Raw genomic sequence first — 19,830 nt, 5'->3', positions numbered from 1 at the left:
CTGTGGTTCTGAGCAGTTTTGAGAATTAAACTGAGAGAAAATGTGGTGATCTGGGCAGCCTTTAATTATTGCTAGATGCTGTGGCAAGCTACAGAGAACAGAAAAAAAATGCCTCCCAATCCAAGGATCCAAACACACACGAAAAACAGATCAAGCTTCCCAAATAGCAAGGGAAAGCAAACTGACTGAGGCAAATATCAGTGAGGCCATACAAGAAGCTTGTGCTGATACAGGCAGCAAAACATTTTCTAAACTACTCTACTTCTTGTAAGCTAAACTGGTGTTAAAAGCTAAGTAAATTCGATTTTGGCCTGGAAATCCAGCTGCATCCTTCTTCCCCCTTGCCTAGCCTTAGAATCCCCACTCCTTGAGCCTGGCTGTTTCCACCTGCTTTCTCCAGCACTGTCAGATTCAGAAAATTGCCAACAGCTGCTGAAACCACCTGCAAAGGGTGCTCTGAGCTGGGACCATTCCTGTTCAGTGCTGACTGTCTTAAGGGTGAACACTGGGATGGAGTGGCTGGGATGAGGCATGTGAAACTCATGCAGGTGCTGGCCTGTCTTAGCTCTTTTGCTCGTAGGAATCTGTGCCTTTACAAGCAGAAGAAGAGCTACTGGTGTGCTATTTCTATAGCCGTGTAAGTTTGTTTAAGCCTGTGCCTTTCAGCAGCGAAAGATAAGATGGATCCAGTACCCAATGAGGTGAATATCCCAGCCACTGCTCCCAGGCTGGCGTCACTCAGTGGACTTCTGACTGCATTACTACAGTGCTGCCTTCTCATCTTGTGGTCTGGCCTGTCTAGACCTCTCCTCAAGAAGAACCCTCACCACCCACTTCATCCGAGATGGATGAACACCCATACCTGTGTACAGTACTCAATCCTCTCCAGGATTATGGCAAAATTTGGCCGGTCTTCAGGCTGGTGCTGCCAACACTGGGTCATGATGCGGTAACTGAAAGGGCAGAACAGGAGATGCCCATGAACAGCAGATCCTGTGGTACGTAACAGCTTAGAAATCATAAGCATGCAACACCACTCCGACTTCCAACACATAAGAGTTGTCTGCCTTCCCCAGAGTCAGACAACTGATGTAGTGGTAGCCACTGATATGTGACCACCACTGGGATAAAATGCACAGCCCATCAGAGAAATAACTCAGCCACTCAAAATCCCTTGGACAATTCACTAGAGGTAGGCAGGGCTACAGATAAAGGAGCCCAGTTATCCCTATCTGTGAACAGTCTTATGCATCGAAGTTTCACAGCTAACCTAAGACACAGAAATACTGCACCATCTTTGACCAAACAAGCAGTGGTCAGTAATTCTCAAAAGGGCCCTAAATTATTCTCCAAAACAGATGGAAAAATTTAATATTAGAGAAATCACTGGCACTCAAGTTTAATAAAACAGATCAGCCACAATAAGATCAATCTTACAAGTAATTAACTTTTGACTAGAGAAAAGCATTTGAATCAGGAAGTTATTTGCATAAATATATTAAAGTTAACATCTCATACACAGGGCCAGGGCAATTTTTAGGTGGATCCATCCTTCCTCCATTGGTGACAAACTCCAGAACCTCCTGGTTACTTTTGCTAGGGTAAGGCATGTATCCCAAAGAGAATATCTCCCACAGCAATACACCAAAAGACCTGAATATAGAAGCAAAGAAAACAAAGTGAAGGATGCAGGAATAACCATCACCAGTAGTCAGTGCCCTTAGGTTCAGTACCATCAGCACTGCTCTTTGCAGCCTTTGCTCAGGCAGCTGGTCTAAACCCCTGCTGCAGGATTCAGACACAAATAAGTGGCACAGTTGTAACAGTGAATTTTGAAACATTTAATAAATACTAGTAGATGACTGTTAAGTGAATAAAGTCTAGGATATAGGTAGGTAAATATGGTTGCTTTGCTCTCCAAGACTGGTGAGTCTGAAAAACCCAGCTTTTAGTACATGAGAAATGAACCTTAACATGTGTTTTTTACAAAATTTTCACACTTTACAGAAGGGGTTAGAAGACAGACAGACTGGACAGGGAAGGACAGGAAACACACCATGTGTCTGTTTTTGATGTAAATATCCCTTCCATGAAAGCCTCAGGAGGCATCCATTTGACAGGCAACATTGCACACCCACCCTTCCGGTAGTAGCTGGCTCTGCGGAGAACAAACAAAAGAGTCAGCCAAGAACTCAGAAAACGGCATTGATTTGGGATTTCTATAATTAAAAATATTAAAATTATGAGCCAGAGGAGAGACTAATTTAGGTAGAACAGTATGGTGGAGAAAATGCTGAAGAGACCTGCTCGTTCTCACAAAAGTAGTGGAAATGGGCAATTCATGGAGGGACTGTTTTATCTACCTCACTCCAGGCCTGATCTGGTGAATCAGTTATCCTCATCTGTGTCCATATTCCTAGTGAATTACTCAAACAGTTACTGCTGCTGGCAAAGCCATCCTCCTGGCCTTTTCAACCACAGCAAGATCTTCACCTCATTTCCCACATGGTCACCTTGAGCATCCCCACCAAAAATAAACAGAACCTATCCAATATGTACCCAGTCTAAAGCATCACAAGTAAAATCCTAAAGCCTTTGTAAGAACAAGGAGCTTGTAAGAACAAGATGAAGAGGATGCTTGGCCATTAGAGCTGGGGCACTAGTACAAAAACCACCTCCTGTGCTCCTGAGACAGTCCTTTATTGTTGCTGTCATTTAAAATAAAACCTACAAGCCCCAAATCCTGTGCTGGCAGCTGCAGAAGGATGCTCATGCAAGCTAGTATCACTGATCATAACTACACAGCCTGAGCATCCAAAGGATATTCCTGGACAAAGAAACATGTGCAAACTTCAAAGGCACCTTTGAAAGCTCAGCTCCAAAGTGTTCATCTTGGCAGTTGGTTCTATTGATTTTGTGAGGGAGACAGATGCTCCTTTGTCCCAGCAGAGCCCCCATCTGACAGTGGGGCAGTGTGGGGGCTCTTTGTCAAGGGAGAGGAGGGAAAAACCCCAAGCTGATCAGAGCTGATACTCTCGTGTTTTTGGAAGTAGCACTCTGTTTGCAATCACCTCAGGCTGTGATACTGTCAGATCTCAAGCTAAGCAGAGCCAGAAGAATCCCCAGGCAGGGAAAAAAGAAGGCAAGGCACTGGAATAAACAGTGCGGGTGACTGAGCACAAGGCATTCCTTCTTCCGAGTCAGGGGCAAATCAATTCCTCAGCACAGCAGGATATGGTGCTGCACTTCTAGAGGTGCTATATGGAAGATGAGATATCAAACTGCAGCCCTGACTGCTTATGGTCATTAAAGATTTTCTGGCACTTCTTGCAAGAGCAGAGTAGTTAACCCTGTCTCTTGGCTGCATTCCAGTTTGGGTGATTACATTTTCCTGACCTTCCTCTGCACCTTCCTCCTTTAGCTGCAGTAAATTGAGAAGATTTACTGGTGATACCAAACCAAAGGTGCAGGGGTAGCATCAAGGAGAGAGATTAAACTCAGAATGATTTGGGACCACAAAACAAAAGGGCACATCAATGCCATTCAGTGTGGAGAAAGTAAAGAGAAGAAACTGAAGGCAGAATAAAAGAGGGAGGGAAAACACCTTCCATGACCATTGGACTTCACTGCCCAGGAGAAAGCTGTCAGGAGTGGGAAAATCTCCAGAGCACAGTAAACTACAAATAAAGGCAAACACCAGAAATACATTAGCTGGGATTCACCAGGGTGGGATCTCTCCACTCTTGCCTTGCTAGGGCAAGTTCTGCAGAACAGCACAAGACCCTGACCTCCCGCACTGCTCCTGCCTTGTTTCAGTGAGATTCCACTTGCAGATACCCTGGGTTTAGCTCTGCTACCTGTATATATCACGGGCCATTCCAAAGTCTCCAATCTTAGCCACTCTCCCAGGCCCTCGACAGGTAAGGAGGCAGTTCCTGGCAGCAATATCCCTACAGGGAAAGAGGAAAAAAGCAACAGAAAGAGAAGAACCACTTAATCATCTGACAATTTTGAAAGTCAAAAAGAAAGCAAAGAATAGTACCTACTTTCCTGAGCTTCAGAGGGCCCACAACAGCCAGAAATACCAGTGTTTATGGATAACTGCAATGTCCCAAATTCCAATCTATCCCCCACAGCAGAAACAGTTCTGTCCTTTAACATTTCCTCTTTAAACTACGCGTAACACCTCCCAGTTGAAAGGACGGGCCTCCTGAGAGCCACCCTTCAGCCCAGAACTATTTTTAAGTCTCTACGGAGTGCAACAAGGGGAGCTGATTTCAGCAATGTACTAGTCTGGGGAATAATCCACTGATCTGTTTCCAGTGTGTTTATTCAAATGTTGTGAAATAGTTGTTGTTGCACTGTCAGAGATAGGTAGAACAACAATGTGCAGGTGTTGCTCTGAATACTGAAGTTATAGGCCTCTGTATGCAGGTAAAGTTCCAAGCTCCACCTCTGCTGGGCTGAAGTAAACCTTGAGATCTGAATAGCATAGTGGAACACCTTATGGGTGACTCTATCAGAACAGTGAATTACCACATCTCTACTCATCTCTACCCAACAGGCAGAATTTTAGATGCTTGCCAGGGATCTGTAGCCTGTTCTGCAGGAGCAGGCAAGAATAGTCACAAGGTGTTGAACTTCTGGCTGTACTTGTACAGCTGTTCTCTGAGAGGGAGAAGAAAAAGGTTCCACAATGAGCAGAGAGGCACTAAACAAAATTCGTGATAGGGAGAGCTTTAAAGACTTCTGTCACAAGACTGTTTCCCTTTGCAGAGTAACCAAATGGACTGCACAAGTGCAAGCACTGAGACAGAGCTCAGGATCTTTGGTAAGTGTACAGACCTTTGCCAACCTGATTTATAGCAGCTTTCCTTTTAACTGCTTCTATTACTCTGATTTTTGTCCACATTGTTTAAAGGTTTCTAGCCACTAGAGTGCAGCAGGACATAAACATATGGAGCAGGGAATTACGAGTCTGTGTTGGCCTGTATGCAAGTCCTGCCCATGTTGTGTTCACCTACCTGTGAATGAAGTGGTTCTCCTCCAGGTATTGACACCCACAAGCAATGTCACGGGCCACATGGAGCAAGTCCAGCATGGAAAGGGAGGAGGGCTGATTCTACCAAAAGACAAACATGGGTTAAAAGCAACAACATGGTGTGATTTGTCACTGATATAACACCGGGAATTCTCCAACAAGTGACAACCTTCGATGTTAATACACAAAGGGATTACAAAAATGCACAAGAGAGAGTTCATATCCGTGAACTACGGAAAGGATGTGCAAACACAACATCATACAGACCCCAGAGACAGAATCAGAACAACTGGATCTGACTTTCCAGCTCTATTGGGATGCCCCTGTAAGAATTTACCCCAGTTCGCACGGGAGATGCTTCCGAATTTTCAGCACGATTTTTGGGATCTGTAGCCTGAACCATTCCTCACCAAGTTTCTTTGTATTATTTCTAGCTCCTCTCTAAAGTCACCTTGAACAACGAAAATGACATTTTGTATAATGGCATGAGTCACATTTGCTCTTTCCCTCCTCCACATCTGTGTAGGTTTTATCTTGCCCCTTAGAACACTGACACAGGTTTGCGTAGCCAACGGCTATGGAAGACTAAGGCTGCCAACTCCTTCTTCCTGCCCCTCTGATGAAGTCCACAGCCCTTGCCAGCAAGAGCCAGATGCCTTAGCAAAAAGGGCAGAATTCGCCCTGGCTCACATTCGTCAGCCTCTGAAGCCAAACCGTCAGCTGCTGCACCGAGGTGTGAATCAGTGATCCCTGCGGCCAGTCCTGTGGGGGAGGAGGAAACCACTGCTGCCAGCGGAGCGATGACAAACAACTGGGTGTCAGGGACTGCTTATTCCACAGCAGCCATTTGCCAGCTAAGTGTTTAGTGGCCTTAGGTATTGGACCAAACAAGCTTATTCCACTCTTCAGCTCCCTCTTATGACACCAACCATTCTGCTTACTCCCCAAAAGTCACACCTGCCCAGGGGGCTCTCCCACCAAGGCACAAACCAGTACAGCTTCTCCAGTGTGATAGGTGACAGGGACTGCTTCTGTTGCAAAGAAACGTAACTCCAGGCTGATGCAATGCTGTACTAGCCACCCCACCTGATCTAAACCACTGCTAAATGGGACTGGAAATCAGTTCAGGCTCTGCAGCAGCCAGCAGCAAGTAGTTAAACAGTGGTCATTGGCTGGTAAAACTCAAAAAATTACTTCTGAAGAGATTAGAAAATAACTGGCCTCAATACTTGATTAATGAAATAATTGAAAAATGCTGTATATCTGCATGAACAAAGCCTGCTTTGTTCAGTGCAGGGCCATAAAACAAAATTGTTTTTTGACCTCATATCACCTGTTTATATTTTATATTTTACAAAGTATAGTTCATTACATATATATACTTAAGTGATTCTTTAGAACACTGGACTGCATCTCCCCTTAAACATTCCTTTTAATAGAGCAACTATGTCCTGAAAACATAAAGAACCTCTCCTGCCATTTTGTAGGGAAGGGGAAATAATCTTTTCTACCTCTGTGAGTTGAAGTGACTCACCAGCTACACAAGATGGCTACAGTAAGAAAGGATGGGCATGCCTTCTTTTTTCCTTTCAGGGTATAACTAAAGGGAATTTAATATCTCAATCTACCCATTCCCTCCTCTTCTGAGCAAGGGTCAGAAACCTGAAGTGAAAACTGAGCAAAAAGTCCAATTCTTTACTCTGCAATCGATTCCAGACCTGAGCTGTACTACAAGGCAGTCAGTGGGCTGAAGCTGATTTGAACGACATAGCTTTTTTCTTTTTTTCTCTCTCTCTTTTTTTTTTTTTTATTTTTAACTCCCTTCCTTTCCCTCCTTAGCTGAATTCCTTCCACCTTTTATTTGGCTAACTACAATTCTAAAACAGATGTGACTGCCCAGCCAAGGACAATTTAGCCATGTAATTCGTTTGAAAAATGGATGTTTGGGATTCATTTTGCAAGAGGGGCAGCCTTGAGACACACCAAAGGATTCGCTTTACAGCTTTTGCTCCCCAGACGAATGGACAATGCCAGCTGCAATGCACTGCTGCTCAGGGCAGTGGGCATGCTGGAAGCACTAGTGTGACACCTCCCCAGGTGAGGCTGAATCTTGCTAAAGGTGAATGAAATTCTGTGTATTGTTCAGTGTAATCACTGCTCTGTGCAACAGGCTGCACAGCATAAAGGAGGGGAATCATTTATCCATATATGATTTGTCTCCCACAGCTCTTCTCTGATTGCTGCGCTGTGTGTGAGAAAGATCAGCACTGAACTTCCCAGAATGGACAATTCTTCAATGTTCATAATGAGGGAAGGCTCCAATTCCAAGTGTCTCTGAATCTACCAGACTGCCTTACCACAGGTGAGGGGGAAGGGGCATTCCTGTAATAGATGTGAAACTTTGTTAGAAATGGAACAGAGAAGGCCTTCAGGGTTGCAAACCTTGGACCCATGGGGAAGTATGAAGGTGGAGTTCATGGAGTGGACCTAGCTGGCATAAAATGACATATTCCACAAGAGGCACTGATATTGTAATAGTGATGTTGGATGAACATATGATAATTCTTACATAGAGTCCAGAAAAATCATTTCGTGTTAGCTGAACACTGCTTTTGTTATTTACATGAAGAACACAGACGAACAACATGCAGTAGCGCTGTCAGCATCTTGATCTCTCATTAAATTGGATCCCATGATCTGACATCTCCTGCAGTTGCTCTAGCTTCCCATTTCATGTCCCTTGCAATGTCTTAAGTTCCACTTCCCTTGATTCACCTTCTCCTTCACCATTCCCTCTGCTTGCTTTCCTGCTTTCAGTGGCTGGGTGCATGGCAGAGTGCTACATGTGTCTTGCTCCAAGTCACACAGGTTGTTGCTGACCAGTGGCAAACCAAACAAGCATGGTGCTTTCTTTTTTTCTGAAGGCTTGGAATTAATGCCAAGTTAATGCCTTTCACACCTCTATTGTTTTTTCCAAAACTGGCAAACAAATTTGAAGTTACTAGCAGAGGAGGGGAGAGAGCAACTGGGAGATGAAGGTAGAAAATGAACATGTAAATCTCTTTTTTGTTATTAGGCTGAAAGACGAAATAGGTGGGAAAGACAAGGTAGTAAAATAAATTAGCTGGAAAATGCAAAACTGGAAAAAAATAAGGGGAAAGGTAGTAATTCATATGGTGCTTACTGCAGAGTAGGCAGTAGACCTGTGCTACTGAGTCAGTCAGTCAGGTCTTGTATGTTCAATTAATTCCTTTTGGAATCAAAGCTCATCAAAGCCTGTTTACTCTGTACTCTTTCTTGTCTTTCCTTTTCTTTAATGGGCCTGAAAAGCTGCACATCCAGTCTGCTGTGCCTACCTCCTGCCTGTCTTCTTTGAATGAGCAACAGCAGGAAGAAAGCAGCTCAGGGTTCATTAGGAGCAGTGCAAAGATACACCCAGCAGTAATGAGCCACAGGCCTTATGTACTCTGTCACACCTCAAGCACATGCAGAGGTAAATCCACTTCCAGAGTTGGATCCCATATTTCACAGAGCACAATGCCCTGCACATATGTCATCTCTCATCAGTCAGTCTCCTTGCCTCACGGTTTCTGAGCCAGTACTCACACGTGCAACCAGGGGCTGATTTCTCAGCACTCACAGTGCCATTGGCCCTTCAGAAGCTGCCCCAGCAGCCAGACAATGAATTACTCTATCATTCTTGCCATGCAGACACCACATGGGATGGTTGCAGAGGCAGGGAAAGGCAAAGGGAAGAAGGTGTTAGAAGTGGAGCAGAATCATGTGGATCTGTGTCTGCGTACAGTCAGGCTGTCCACATTCATCCAGTTGTTAAAGAGGGAATGGAAACTGTTTTTCTGAATCAGTTCAAGCTTGCAACTGCCCATCTGCATTTGAAACTCAGCTCCCCAAAGTGTAATGGAAATGTGACTGAGCAGAAAACAGAGGCATCAATCTCAGGTCTGCTTCACTCCTGGGAGCAAGTTAAATGCAGGAATAGGGGGGAACCTTCAAGGTGCCGGGAACAGCCCCTGTGTGTAGAAGTTATTATGGTCAGTCTTAGATAGATAACCTCAAACAGGTCAGGAAAGACAAGGAAAGAAGAATGGAAAGAGCTGCTGTGAAGGCAGAAAGAGAAATACTAAGGAAGAAATGGAGTGAACCATCTACCTCTTCTGACATTGGCTTTCACAGAGCTTGCACAGAGCTACTGCTAAGAGGAACAGAAGTCATGGCAAGGAAGAACTCATGACTGGGGCTGGGGTAAACAGAAAGATCAGAAGGCTCCCATGACTCTATCCTGTAAAGATTAAGTGGTTTTCATCTATAAAAGCAGCTGGCTCATTTTACTCTGAGTAGGTCAAAATTCCTGCTGTGCAAGACTAGTGTTCTTTGTGTTTCCTCACAAGATCTTTATCATTACTGAGCTGGCTTCTCTAATTTAATGAGCTAAAAACCATTGTGTTTCCCCTGCCCCTTCACACATCTAGCACAGCCTGGCTTGGCAGTTTTCAACAGAGCATCTAGCAGGCAGTATATCTTGCCCATTCCATTTTGCTCTGCATGGGGTGAGAGCAGAGCCCACATGGTAAAACATGGATTTGCCATTTACCCATTTACCTACCACTAATTTCAGCTCATTTGTATGAGCATCTCCAGGTTTTTCAGAAAACCAACTTGGTGTTTATAAAGACTGCTTGCTCAGATTCTAGACATTCATTTCTGGATGTTTAGCCTTTTTATCCAGGCAGGAGCCACTAAATTGCAACCTATTCAAGAGTTTTGAGACTCACAGACCATTTTATATGTCTGAAAACCACTCTTCATGAAATAAACACAAAGGTGTTTTTTGTGCATCAGGTTTTCAGACATGTTTCCAGATGCTTCAAGGAAGAATCTTATTTATATCTGTTAGAGTGAATCTGTGTCTCTCTTGTACTAATAAAATCCATAATTTTGTCCTGTGTTGAAGAAATATAGAGACAAAGTATGAAGCTGGGCTCTGGTCCTAAACTTCAGCAACATCTGTGTGCCTTTCTGGTCCAGGGACTCAGAGCAAACTTTATTCTTTTGAAATACTGATTCCTCTCTAGAAGTTGCAATTTTTTTCTCACACATTTCTAGCTGACTGTCTTTTCCTATTGATGCTGATTTCAGTGGGGAAAATCTTTAAAACTCTGGACTAAAGATTTTTGATATTAAGTCAACAGCTCCAGGCCAGATTCTCTGCTTGCCTATGTCAAATTTGAACAGACAGATATCGACAGAAATGCACCTGATCAGCAGTTTAAATAATGGATTTACCATTACTAGCTCAACACTCCTCCCAGCCTGCCCCTAGCTGGCATGAGAGAGGTAAGAGTTGAGTTTAACTTCTGTTTCCTTAAACTTTGATTTTGGTCTTTCTTTAGGTAGTACCTGAATGCTATCTAGCAAAGTCTGGGAATGAGGCACCTCTGCATAACCCCAGCAGCATCTGTTTCCAATACACCTGCCTCTTGCCTCCACAGTGGTTTTGTAGCAACAGAAATTTTCTGACCATTGAAAATTCTGGGAAATAGTATCTGCATGGATCAGCTCTTTTGCAGTTAAGTATTTACCTCATGGCAGCAACTTACTAGATAAAATACAGTTTTCTCTTTTCTTACCGGTCTGGGCCGTGTCTCTCTCAGGAAGGATTTCAGGTCCCCTCCAGCCATGAGCTCCAGCAGGATGAAACGGGGCAACGCCTGCAGGCTCACCCCAATACAGCGCACGATGTTCTGGTGGTTGAACTTGCTGTGGAGACAGGGAGGCTCAGCTTTGGAGCAACTTTGATCCAAAAAGCACCATAGCAGGAAAAATTCAAAACGTTTTGCTGCGGAGGATGTTTTAGTTTGTTTTTTTTTTTTTCTTTTTTTTTTCCTGGAAAGTAACAAATCTCAAAGGTAGGGTAACTGGATAAAGCTAAAGTGCTACCCCTGCACTTTGTATCTGTCTGCATAGTGCAGGGACAGATGTGGGGAAGCAGTGGCTTTTCTTTTCCTCTCCTCTTCCCTGCATTCTTTTTGGGCTACAGCAAGAACTGAGAGGCATAGGAAGCAGAACATGTCTGATAAGAGAGTCTGCTCTTAATTTTCCCCATCCAAGGGGCAGAAGCTGGGCTGGGCAGCGTTGTTCCAAGTAACATACTGACACAGGGATCTGTTTCTGTAGGGAATGTTCCTCAAGGTCTAGTCTGTAATACTTCTTCATTTCTCCAGACCTCAAATGTGATGGGAAACCATTTCTATGGATTCCAGGACTCAGACACTGACACATGACAAGACAGCAGCATAAAGTCAATGTTAAGCTGTTAAGTTTTGACTACTCAAATCTAAATTCCTCAGGTTTGTTTTTACCTCATGTTTTCATCTCTAAGAGAAATCAAAAGATCCTATTATCAATTCTGAAAACTGGGCCTTAATTTTATTTCATTTTGGATGATGAAAAACCAGTGTGGACCCTTTTCAAAACTTAGCCTTTAATCATGTGGTGCCTATTCATTTGTAAGAAGAATAGAAAAGGATGGTAATGCCTACCCTCTTTCTGCTAAAACTACTGTATGGATGTGCTGTGTGGATATCACATCTAAAAAACTTTTTTTCTTTACAGTGCTGGGCTTTGCAAGCATACACAAGCTCACCTCATTCATACATACCTAATAATGAGAGCTTCCATGAGAAAGTCGAGCTCATCTTGCTCTGAACACACTTCTGGCAACGTCTGTAAACGAAAGAACAGGTTGACAAGGAGAAGATACTTAAGCTTACAGATGTAGAACACCTGGCACTAACATTGTCTGCAGCAATCCTTGTTTCTCTAAAAGCAAACCTCACTCTAAGACAACAGCTAGACCATTGCTAAACGAGACTGTGAAGCTGTTGAAAGGTAAACATCAGAACACAGAGCCCATCAACACTACTGTCATCCTCCTCCCAGCAAAGGAAATAGCCCAGAGTACACAGGGAAGTGTTCAATATACGGGATTCTGCTGTATAGAGGATGAGGAATGAGACCACAGTTCCTGAGCTCCCTGCAGCTCAATGCTCCTACCTTCCAGCAAGATTGTGAACTCTAACCAGCAGCAGGACTGTGCTGCTATGTAACCTCCAGGAGAAAACAAGCCAGTTAGGTTGCAGAAGGCCCAGAGAACCCTATCAGGGTCTCTTAATTTTTAGCTTCACATCCAATGCATATCCATCCTGTAAGGGAGTGCTGAGATCCAGGGAAAACCAGTCATCTCCTACTTGCAGGGTCTTTGATGTATGTGTCAGCTACTTTTGGCCCTATAAAGACTTCTGGCCTCTGACTCACAAGGCTCTGGACAGATTACCACACAAGGTGTAGAATGGGGAGGATGGACAGAGAGTGGATTTAGTTCTCATAACTGCAGTCTGCTGTAGCTCTGTGGGAAATCTTTGCCTATTTACTCCTTACAGACCTCTTTTAATAGTTTCACATGCCCATATGCTACATGCTGTACCACTGTTGTGATGGATTAAGCGTTGCAACAGAGCAGCAACCTTTCTAGCCACATCCTTCAGTACTTAGATCAAAGCTTCATTCATCTTCATTTTTATAATGCATTGGGACTCTTGGGTGAAAGGTGCATGAAACCATCATGATAACTCATACACTGTCACTTACTTTCACAGCCACCTGCAAGGGAGTGGGGTCGCTGGGGATCCCTGTCACCTGACCTTCATATACCTCACCAAAGGCTCCGTGGCCCAAACCCCTGGACAGACCAGAGAAGACAAGAAGGTTTTACTACAGAGAACAGACATTATAACACTGTGGACACAGCTCACAGAATGGGCTTACAATTTTCATGGCAGTGAAACAGGGAGAATTGGATATTGACACTACGCAGGGGACCAGACCTTGATGTGATCTTTCCTGGACCTACAATGTATTTAATTGGCAGGGAAAACAATCTTTGGAATTGAACAGTCCCCAATGAAATCAAGCTGCTGGCATTACAGCATGTAGTGAAGAACACTCTTCTATGACTTTGGTGTCAGTGCTCTAGTGCCTCTGAAGCAGGTCAATAAAGACAGGACTTAAGTCTAGGTGTTTACAAACCCTAAATACATTAACAGTTCCCATGATGTTTCTGTATTACCATTAAACAAAACACTGAACAAGAAACTAGGAGGCATAATGCTTCTCAAAAGTCCTGAATTCTAAACCAAATATCTTTTTCTGATTTATTGTGTAATTCTGGGCAAGTACCTTAGCCAATAAATGATGATGATAGTGCTTTGTAAAGCACTCAGCTCTAGGAATTCATGCTGAGAATTGTTTCTGGCACTGATCATATTACAAGATTTACAGTTTTATTTTGAATAAGATTACAAGAGAAAGAGAAGGGAATAAAAAGTAATCAAACAACAGGTCCTGTTCCAGGTCCTTGTGATACCGATTTTGCATACCTGTCTATTCAGTCTTCACTCTCTTTATGTTAGGTCAACTGGTACAACAATAATTATTCCAAATTGGTGGCGCAACATAACAACCCAGGAAACCATGGCAGAGAATGAGGCTGCATCCCAGATCCCGAGTCACTCTTAACCCTGCATGGGCTACATATTGGACGGTAGTATTTCAAGCCCCTGAGAGGCATTCCTGCATCTCAGCCCAGGTGACAGGCTCTCAATAAAGCTCTCTCCTACAGCACGCACTCTCCTGTTAGAGCCAGGTCTGGCCTGGGAGCTGCATTGATTATGTCCTCTGATGTATTGGTGGACTGTTTTTCCATGGGCTATTGCCCTCTCGTCCATTTGAACAGATTAGAACAATCTGCTCTGCTGTTGCGTAAGCTCTGTCCACGGTTTTGCCAGGATAAAGACCAGCCTAGGCAGTGAAACCACAGTGAGGACTCGTGTTGCCTGTGACTCAGCCTAATTTAATAATACTTTTTAGATATCAGATTGAGACACTATTCTTGGCTCTTCCTGACCAACTTAATACAAACTAAGGGTATAAAACAGATCTCTACAGCTCATAACTCATCCTCCTTCCAAAAAGTCCACCTTCCCTTCCCTTATCAATTCCGAGCTGTATCCTCTGCTATCTGCATCTTGCCACAGTTCAAAAATCCTTTCAAAGCCTAAGTGACAAAGGAAGCAGCAGCACAAGGTACCCTGGAAACCTCCAGCTGTAGCCCAGAAAGATGTGCAGGTAAGGGGAAATGAGATAAGAGACAGCAAAACCTTGGATTGCAAAGACTGCTCTGAGCATCAACTTCTTTAGCACCTTAAGCTCCCTAGTTTTCCAAGTTCTCCTGCTTCCACTTGGCTTTTTCTATAAAACTGCATGGCACCAGGGCCACGTCACATTCACAAGTATCCTGCAGTAGAACAAAGTGTGTAAGAACTCCAAATTTTCAGGTTTTTCTTTGGAGACCTTTTTGAGCTTTCCGCAAGTTCCCATTTAGACACTACTCTCTCCTGGCTTTATATTCCTGTCTTTTTAACACTGTCTAGTGTTTTCAAACCCATTGTTTTCCTTGATACTGTACTTAAGGATGTCATCGTCTATATCAAAGATCCCGCTAAAGACTTTAAAGAAGCCTCCTGTAAGCCTCAGTCTTCCCAACATTTCATCAGTTCATTCTGTAAATGGGCTGTTCACTGCCCTGTCTGTAAAAGATGTATCTGAATTACTGGTGATGACTATTCAGTTCTCCTCATAATCCCAGGAGATTAACACTGCACCTGTAAAAGTTGAACTGCCAAAATCTAGACCCTTCCACACGAGCCTAACTACTGCAGCTACTGAAAAGGGGTATGTGACTAAAAGTGCATAAGAATTTGTATGTGCCTGCACAGAGATGTGTGTTCACACCCCTGTGACAGAGTCAGTCCAAGTGAGTGTGTAGTGTGAAGGATGGGGAAGGCAAAGATGAATTTACCGGATGAGGGAGATGTTTTTTCGAGGCACCTCTTTAAGGTCACTAATGGATGTGGTCTTTCCTGCAAAGCAGTAGTTGGGGTTGTAGTCTGTCATTATAGTGGAGGTGCGCAGCTTGCTCAGCTTATATTCTGGGCTCTGTAACTCCATCTGCATGGCTTGTAGCTCCTGGTGCTTCCGACGATATACTAAACATGGAGAACACAGTCAACCAGAGACAAAGACTGACTTTGGAACAAGACAGCAGCTGTGCAGCACATCTCGCTAGGACTGGCTGTTGTATGGCCAGATTTCAGGGAATGAAACCAGACAGGGACACTGTCACGTTTCTGTACATCAAATAATTACAGACAGAAAATGGAATCTGAAGATACCAAAGGAACCTTTGATTTACACATCCTATGAAGAAACAGGCTTGCTCATGAACTCTTTTGAAGAAGTAAAATTTATTTCACTTGCAGAGATCTTAGATTTCACAGTTCTGAGGTTTTTGTTCTTCTCTATTTAGTTTAACTGGGCATTCCAAATATGAGTCCAGTTCCAAATTGGAGGGAGCTGGGGTATAACCAATTTTCCTAAATCACACAGAAGTGACTAAAGTTCGAAATGAATTATTGCATCATATTGTTCAAAATGAATAGACCAAGCTGTTTGCTCATTCTTCAAAACTTCCTCTGTTTCTAAACAACAGAGTTGGACTGCATTTGAAATCAGTTTATGGTAGTGCTATATTCCTTGCATCACTTCACTGATACTTCTACTACGTCACTAGAATTCACACCTTGAAAGATAACATCCTGTGGATATTCCTTGAAATAGTAATTGATATTGCAGGACTTTTTCCAAAGTAAGATGACAATCATGAGCAGGTTAAATCACTATTGATTTCTGTGGGAGCTGGACTGAGCCCAAAGACTGTGACGGTAATAGCTATCGCATCTTCTCCAGGAGATATTGCTCAGGGGAAGAATTTAAGGGGTAAACATGCACTCGCAAAGGCAGATGGATGTAATGACCTATCCACAAACCCTTCCTGTCCTCCATTTTCCTCCTCATTGCCTTTGCTTTGATTTTTTCAATCGTTGCTCTTTCCTGAGATGAAAATGATAGACTAGTTGGATGGAAAGAGGATTACTGCTCCACTCCTGAGAAGTATTTAGTAATTGTACAAAAGTACTGTTAGGCCAGAAATCATACATGTAGGACCATGTGTGCGCAACTGATAAGTCCTGAAATCCTTAAAACTGAAACAGCTGCGCAAATCTAATTTAACAGTTGCCATTTGCTGCTCTAGGTACATCCTTCTCCTCCCCTAGACTACACACAATGTGGACAAAGAAAGGTGCAAAGCTGAGGTTTGTATCTCTGGCTGCTTTGCATTGATTCAAGCCTATTCTGCTTGCACTGAATGCAGGTGAGCGACTGTTTAAAATAAGAAGATGAAAAGGTGAAAAATACCTTTCAGAATTTCAAATAAAAATGCCAAGAATACCCAAATCCTACTAAGTAGCAGTGTGTAAAAGGGGAACTTTTGTGAGAGTTTAAACTCAGATGTTATACATTAAGAGGCAAAATGTGTATATAGGTATACAAATAAAGAAGCTTTTAGGCACTGAACAGCAACAGATCTCACAAAACCAGAAGCAGCTGTGTTCTGGCAGCTTTACAGTACAACAGAAACAGTAATGTCTCTTTCGAGATGCAGTCAGTAACTGAAGCCTCCTCAAATTGGTCATTGTGGTTAGAAACAACAACTGAAAGCTGAAGCTAAGGTGTGTGGGGGGGAAGGTGTCATTACATATAGCAGTAGCTAAAAACCTGAATCCCTTTGCCTCCCAGGACCCAATTATCCCTGGCTCAGATCCAGCCCTCATATGAAAATATCTTTTGCAGAGAAACACTCACCTATCATGATTCCTGAAAAAGCCAACATTAAAACAGCCACCAATGCCGAAGTCAGTACAGATAAGACCAAGGAGAGAGGGAGATGAACCACTGGCTCAGCTGTAACAGAAGAAGGAGAAGAAGGAATTACATATTTGAAATGATCTTCCAGGACCCACTTTTTTTTTGCTATTCCTTCCATTTTCTCATCAGTTGCTCTTATAGTGTAGGAGCAACCTCTGGCATGATCAGGTCACAGGATCTATGACTTCTCATACCTCATTGTTTCACATTCCTCAGTTAATATCAACACATTAAAACAGATGGTTTGCTATCAATGAATTAACATGTGAACTCCTTGGGTATGAAAACAAGACCATAAAAACCAGGGACAGGAGTCTGGGGACGTAGAAAGAACATTACATTGTCAGGGTTAAAGTGCTCCTGTCAATGCCAAATCACAGAAAAAGCAGGAGGAGAACTGCAGTGTATCACCTCCTAAATGCATCTAATCCAGGCAGAAACACCTGATAACAGTGTAGTGCAAGGTATTCCAAAGCTGCATCCTCATCTAGGATCACACTATTAAGGTTTACTTTACCTTGACAAAATGGCCATGCTTTTTACCCATCTTACAGATAGAAATGGTAAAAACACAGAATAATTTTCCCATATCAGTGACAAATCTGAAATCAGGGTCCCAAAAGCCTGGAGTCACTGCTCTAACTGCTGTGCAAAAATATGAAGCAAACCTAGTAATGGAGCTCTGACCATTTGGTTTGTCAAGACAGGTAAGTACAGGCACTGTCTTTAGTTTTCCTCAGAGAGATCTCACACAGAATTTCTTACAGATTCTGAACCTGCACCTTAAATGCCCAAATCCACAGGAATTATATTTTCCTTCACCTTGCACGTTGTTTTTGTTCTTAAGAGAACTGGCCTGGAATTTAAATTTAGCTGGAAAATTCCTTCACTTCCGTGATTTCAGAGCAGAATGTGAGCATCATCACAACCAAACACAAAATTTGTCTCTCCACAGATCTGCCTAGTATGTCAAACACACTGTAGAGCAAAACAGCAATGCTGCTCAGTGCGCCAGTCCTCAGAGATCATGTGGCTATATCCTAACTCTGCAGCAGGAAAGAAGGAAGCATTCAACAGAAGTCAGGTTTAAGGAAGACTAAATAACAGTTTCAGGATGTCTTACAGTCCAAACTACAGCATTGGCCATGCACTTTCTGTTTCACAAGCTAGCAGTACCCCACACACCTACTTACCTATGCAAGACACACCATCCTCAGCCAACTCTGTGCCTGGCTCACAAAAGCAAATGACTTTTTGACTCTCATGATCAACATGGCACTCGTCCATCTCACAGTGACTGCAGTTAAGATGCAGTCTAATATCGACCTCTCCATGCCCCTCTGTCACTAGGGAGTGGATGAAGAAGCTGAGTTAATTACTGTAAAGACCATTCTTATCATTCTCTTGGGCCTCGACAGAAACAGGGGACAAGGTGGTTGCTGTTGCATGATGTGGCAGGATGGGGCCCATCTAAGAAACCAATTTCTCCCCACCTTTTTTCCTCACTAAGAAAATAACATATGACAGCTAACTTAGCCCCACTGCAGTTGAGGTTCCCTGGCTCTCTCTGAGCAGATAGTCCTACCAGGTTAGCAAGGAGGCTGCTGCCAAGGCTAAGGGAAACTTTTTCTTGCAGTGGTCCATGGAGCTCAACATATTCCATGGAGCTCAACATATTCTTTCCTGGCCTTTACTCCTTCCAAGATCAAGCACTGCAATGTTTTCAAAACTTTCTAGCTGAATCTACCAGGCCAGAGTGTATCTGTATTTGAAAATACTTCTGGTTATTCTAAAGCAAACGTATTTTTTTTAACAAGTAGATTTCTTTTGTGTGCTTCATGAACACATCACAAACATACTAAAGACACTGACTTCTGGGCAAACACAAGTTGGAGTGGCAGCATTCATCACTCCCATGCACTGCTGAGCAGCAGTGCAATGTTTTCTCTAGAAACAACCTGGCCTAACTTGGATACTTTGCTGAGGGATGCTCTAATGAACTTGCTTGTTAGTGAACAGTCAGGTATTTTGCCTGTTTCTTTCCTAATGTATCTGAATTATGAGGTTCTGTTACAACTTTTCTTACCCAAAATTATTCTATAGCCTGGTAGACTATACTGTTGGGAGTCTTTCCTAATAGCCTTGATGTTCTCTCTTCTTCTACTGCTTACTCTCCATTGTACTTTGCTATCTTTCTGCCTCCTCATGTCCATGATGCTAAGCTGTACCCAAAGGATTGTAAAATGTCCTACAGATGCAAACTATTTCTAACATGAAATAAACCCACTAGAAAACTTCTGAACAATATGAATACCTTTAAGTGCTGGAGTATATAAAGTACCAATTGGATTAATAAAGGACACACCATCCTCCCCATCCATCTCTGGGTCATTGTCCACTGCAGCATTGCCACCTATGTCAAACCAGAAGTTACCTTAACAGTCTGAGGCTCAGTGGCAACAAAATACAGATAGACATTGCAACATGCATGATTTCAGCATATTTAGGGATGCATCCAAATGAGAAAAGAGAAACATTAAGGTATGTAATACACAGGGAATATTTAGTGAGTTGTTGCATGAACCACTGGAGTTTATTTTTTCAAACTTCAATTTAGTAACAGTAGCTTTTGACAATCAAAATTTATTAGTTCTGTTTTGGGCAGGCTGTTGCAAACTGAGGTGCAAACTTCATCTTTAATCATTTGGATGCTGTGAAACATATAAGCCCTTCTTAAAATTTATGTAGCCAAGAAACTGGGCAATGCCAGTATTCAAGGGCTAAATTCAGTGCCCTTGCTGACTGAGGTATTTACTATGTCAGCAGAGGGAATGAATAAACTGCTATCTTTCCTCTTCTTTGCACCCTGAAAGCAGGGTGGTCCA

The 19,830-nt window shown here is 43.0% G+C and overlaps 1 protein-coding gene across 1 annotated transcript in view; it reads right to left on the bottom strand.

The window, feature by feature from the left end:
* The window catches only part of ALK (ALK receptor tyrosine kinase), a 313,240-nt gene that overhangs the window by 4,856 nt on the left and 288,554 nt on the right, over positions 1 to 19,830 (bottom strand). The window contains exons 17-28 of the mRNA XM_027890791.1: positions 19,260 to 19,358; positions 18,139 to 18,291; positions 16,883 to 16,981; positions 14,979 to 15,165; positions 12,710 to 12,800; positions 11,721 to 11,785; positions 10,690 to 10,819; positions 5,025 to 5,122; positions 3,858 to 3,950; positions 2,057 to 2,158; positions 1,519 to 1,653; positions 863 to 953 (exon numbers count right to left, since the gene is read on the bottom strand). Of these exons, the coding sequence (XP_027746592.1) occupies positions 863 to 953; positions 1,519 to 1,653; positions 2,057 to 2,158; positions 3,858 to 3,950; positions 5,025 to 5,122; positions 10,690 to 10,819; positions 11,721 to 11,785; positions 12,710 to 12,800; positions 14,979 to 15,165; positions 16,883 to 16,981; positions 18,139 to 18,291; positions 19,260 to 19,358 (1,343 nt within the window). The remainder of the gene's footprint in view (positions 1 to 862; positions 954 to 1,518; positions 1,654 to 2,056; positions 2,159 to 3,857; positions 3,951 to 5,024; positions 5,123 to 10,689; positions 10,820 to 11,720; positions 11,786 to 12,709; positions 12,801 to 14,978; positions 15,166 to 16,882; positions 16,982 to 18,138; positions 18,292 to 19,259; positions 19,359 to 19,830) is intronic.

The sequence above is a fragment of the Empidonax traillii genome, unplaced genomic scaffold (genome assembly GCF_003031625.1).
Source record: "Empidonax traillii isolate 1590-97213 ecotype Southwest subspecies unplaced genomic scaffold, ASM303162v1 scaffold297:size655095, whole genome shotgun sequence".
Taxonomy (NCBI): domain Eukaryota; kingdom Metazoa; phylum Chordata; class Aves; order Passeriformes; family Tyrannidae; genus Empidonax; species Empidonax traillii.
Note: the sequence above shows the minus strand (reverse complement) of the source record. Positions and strands in the feature narration are given on the sequence as shown.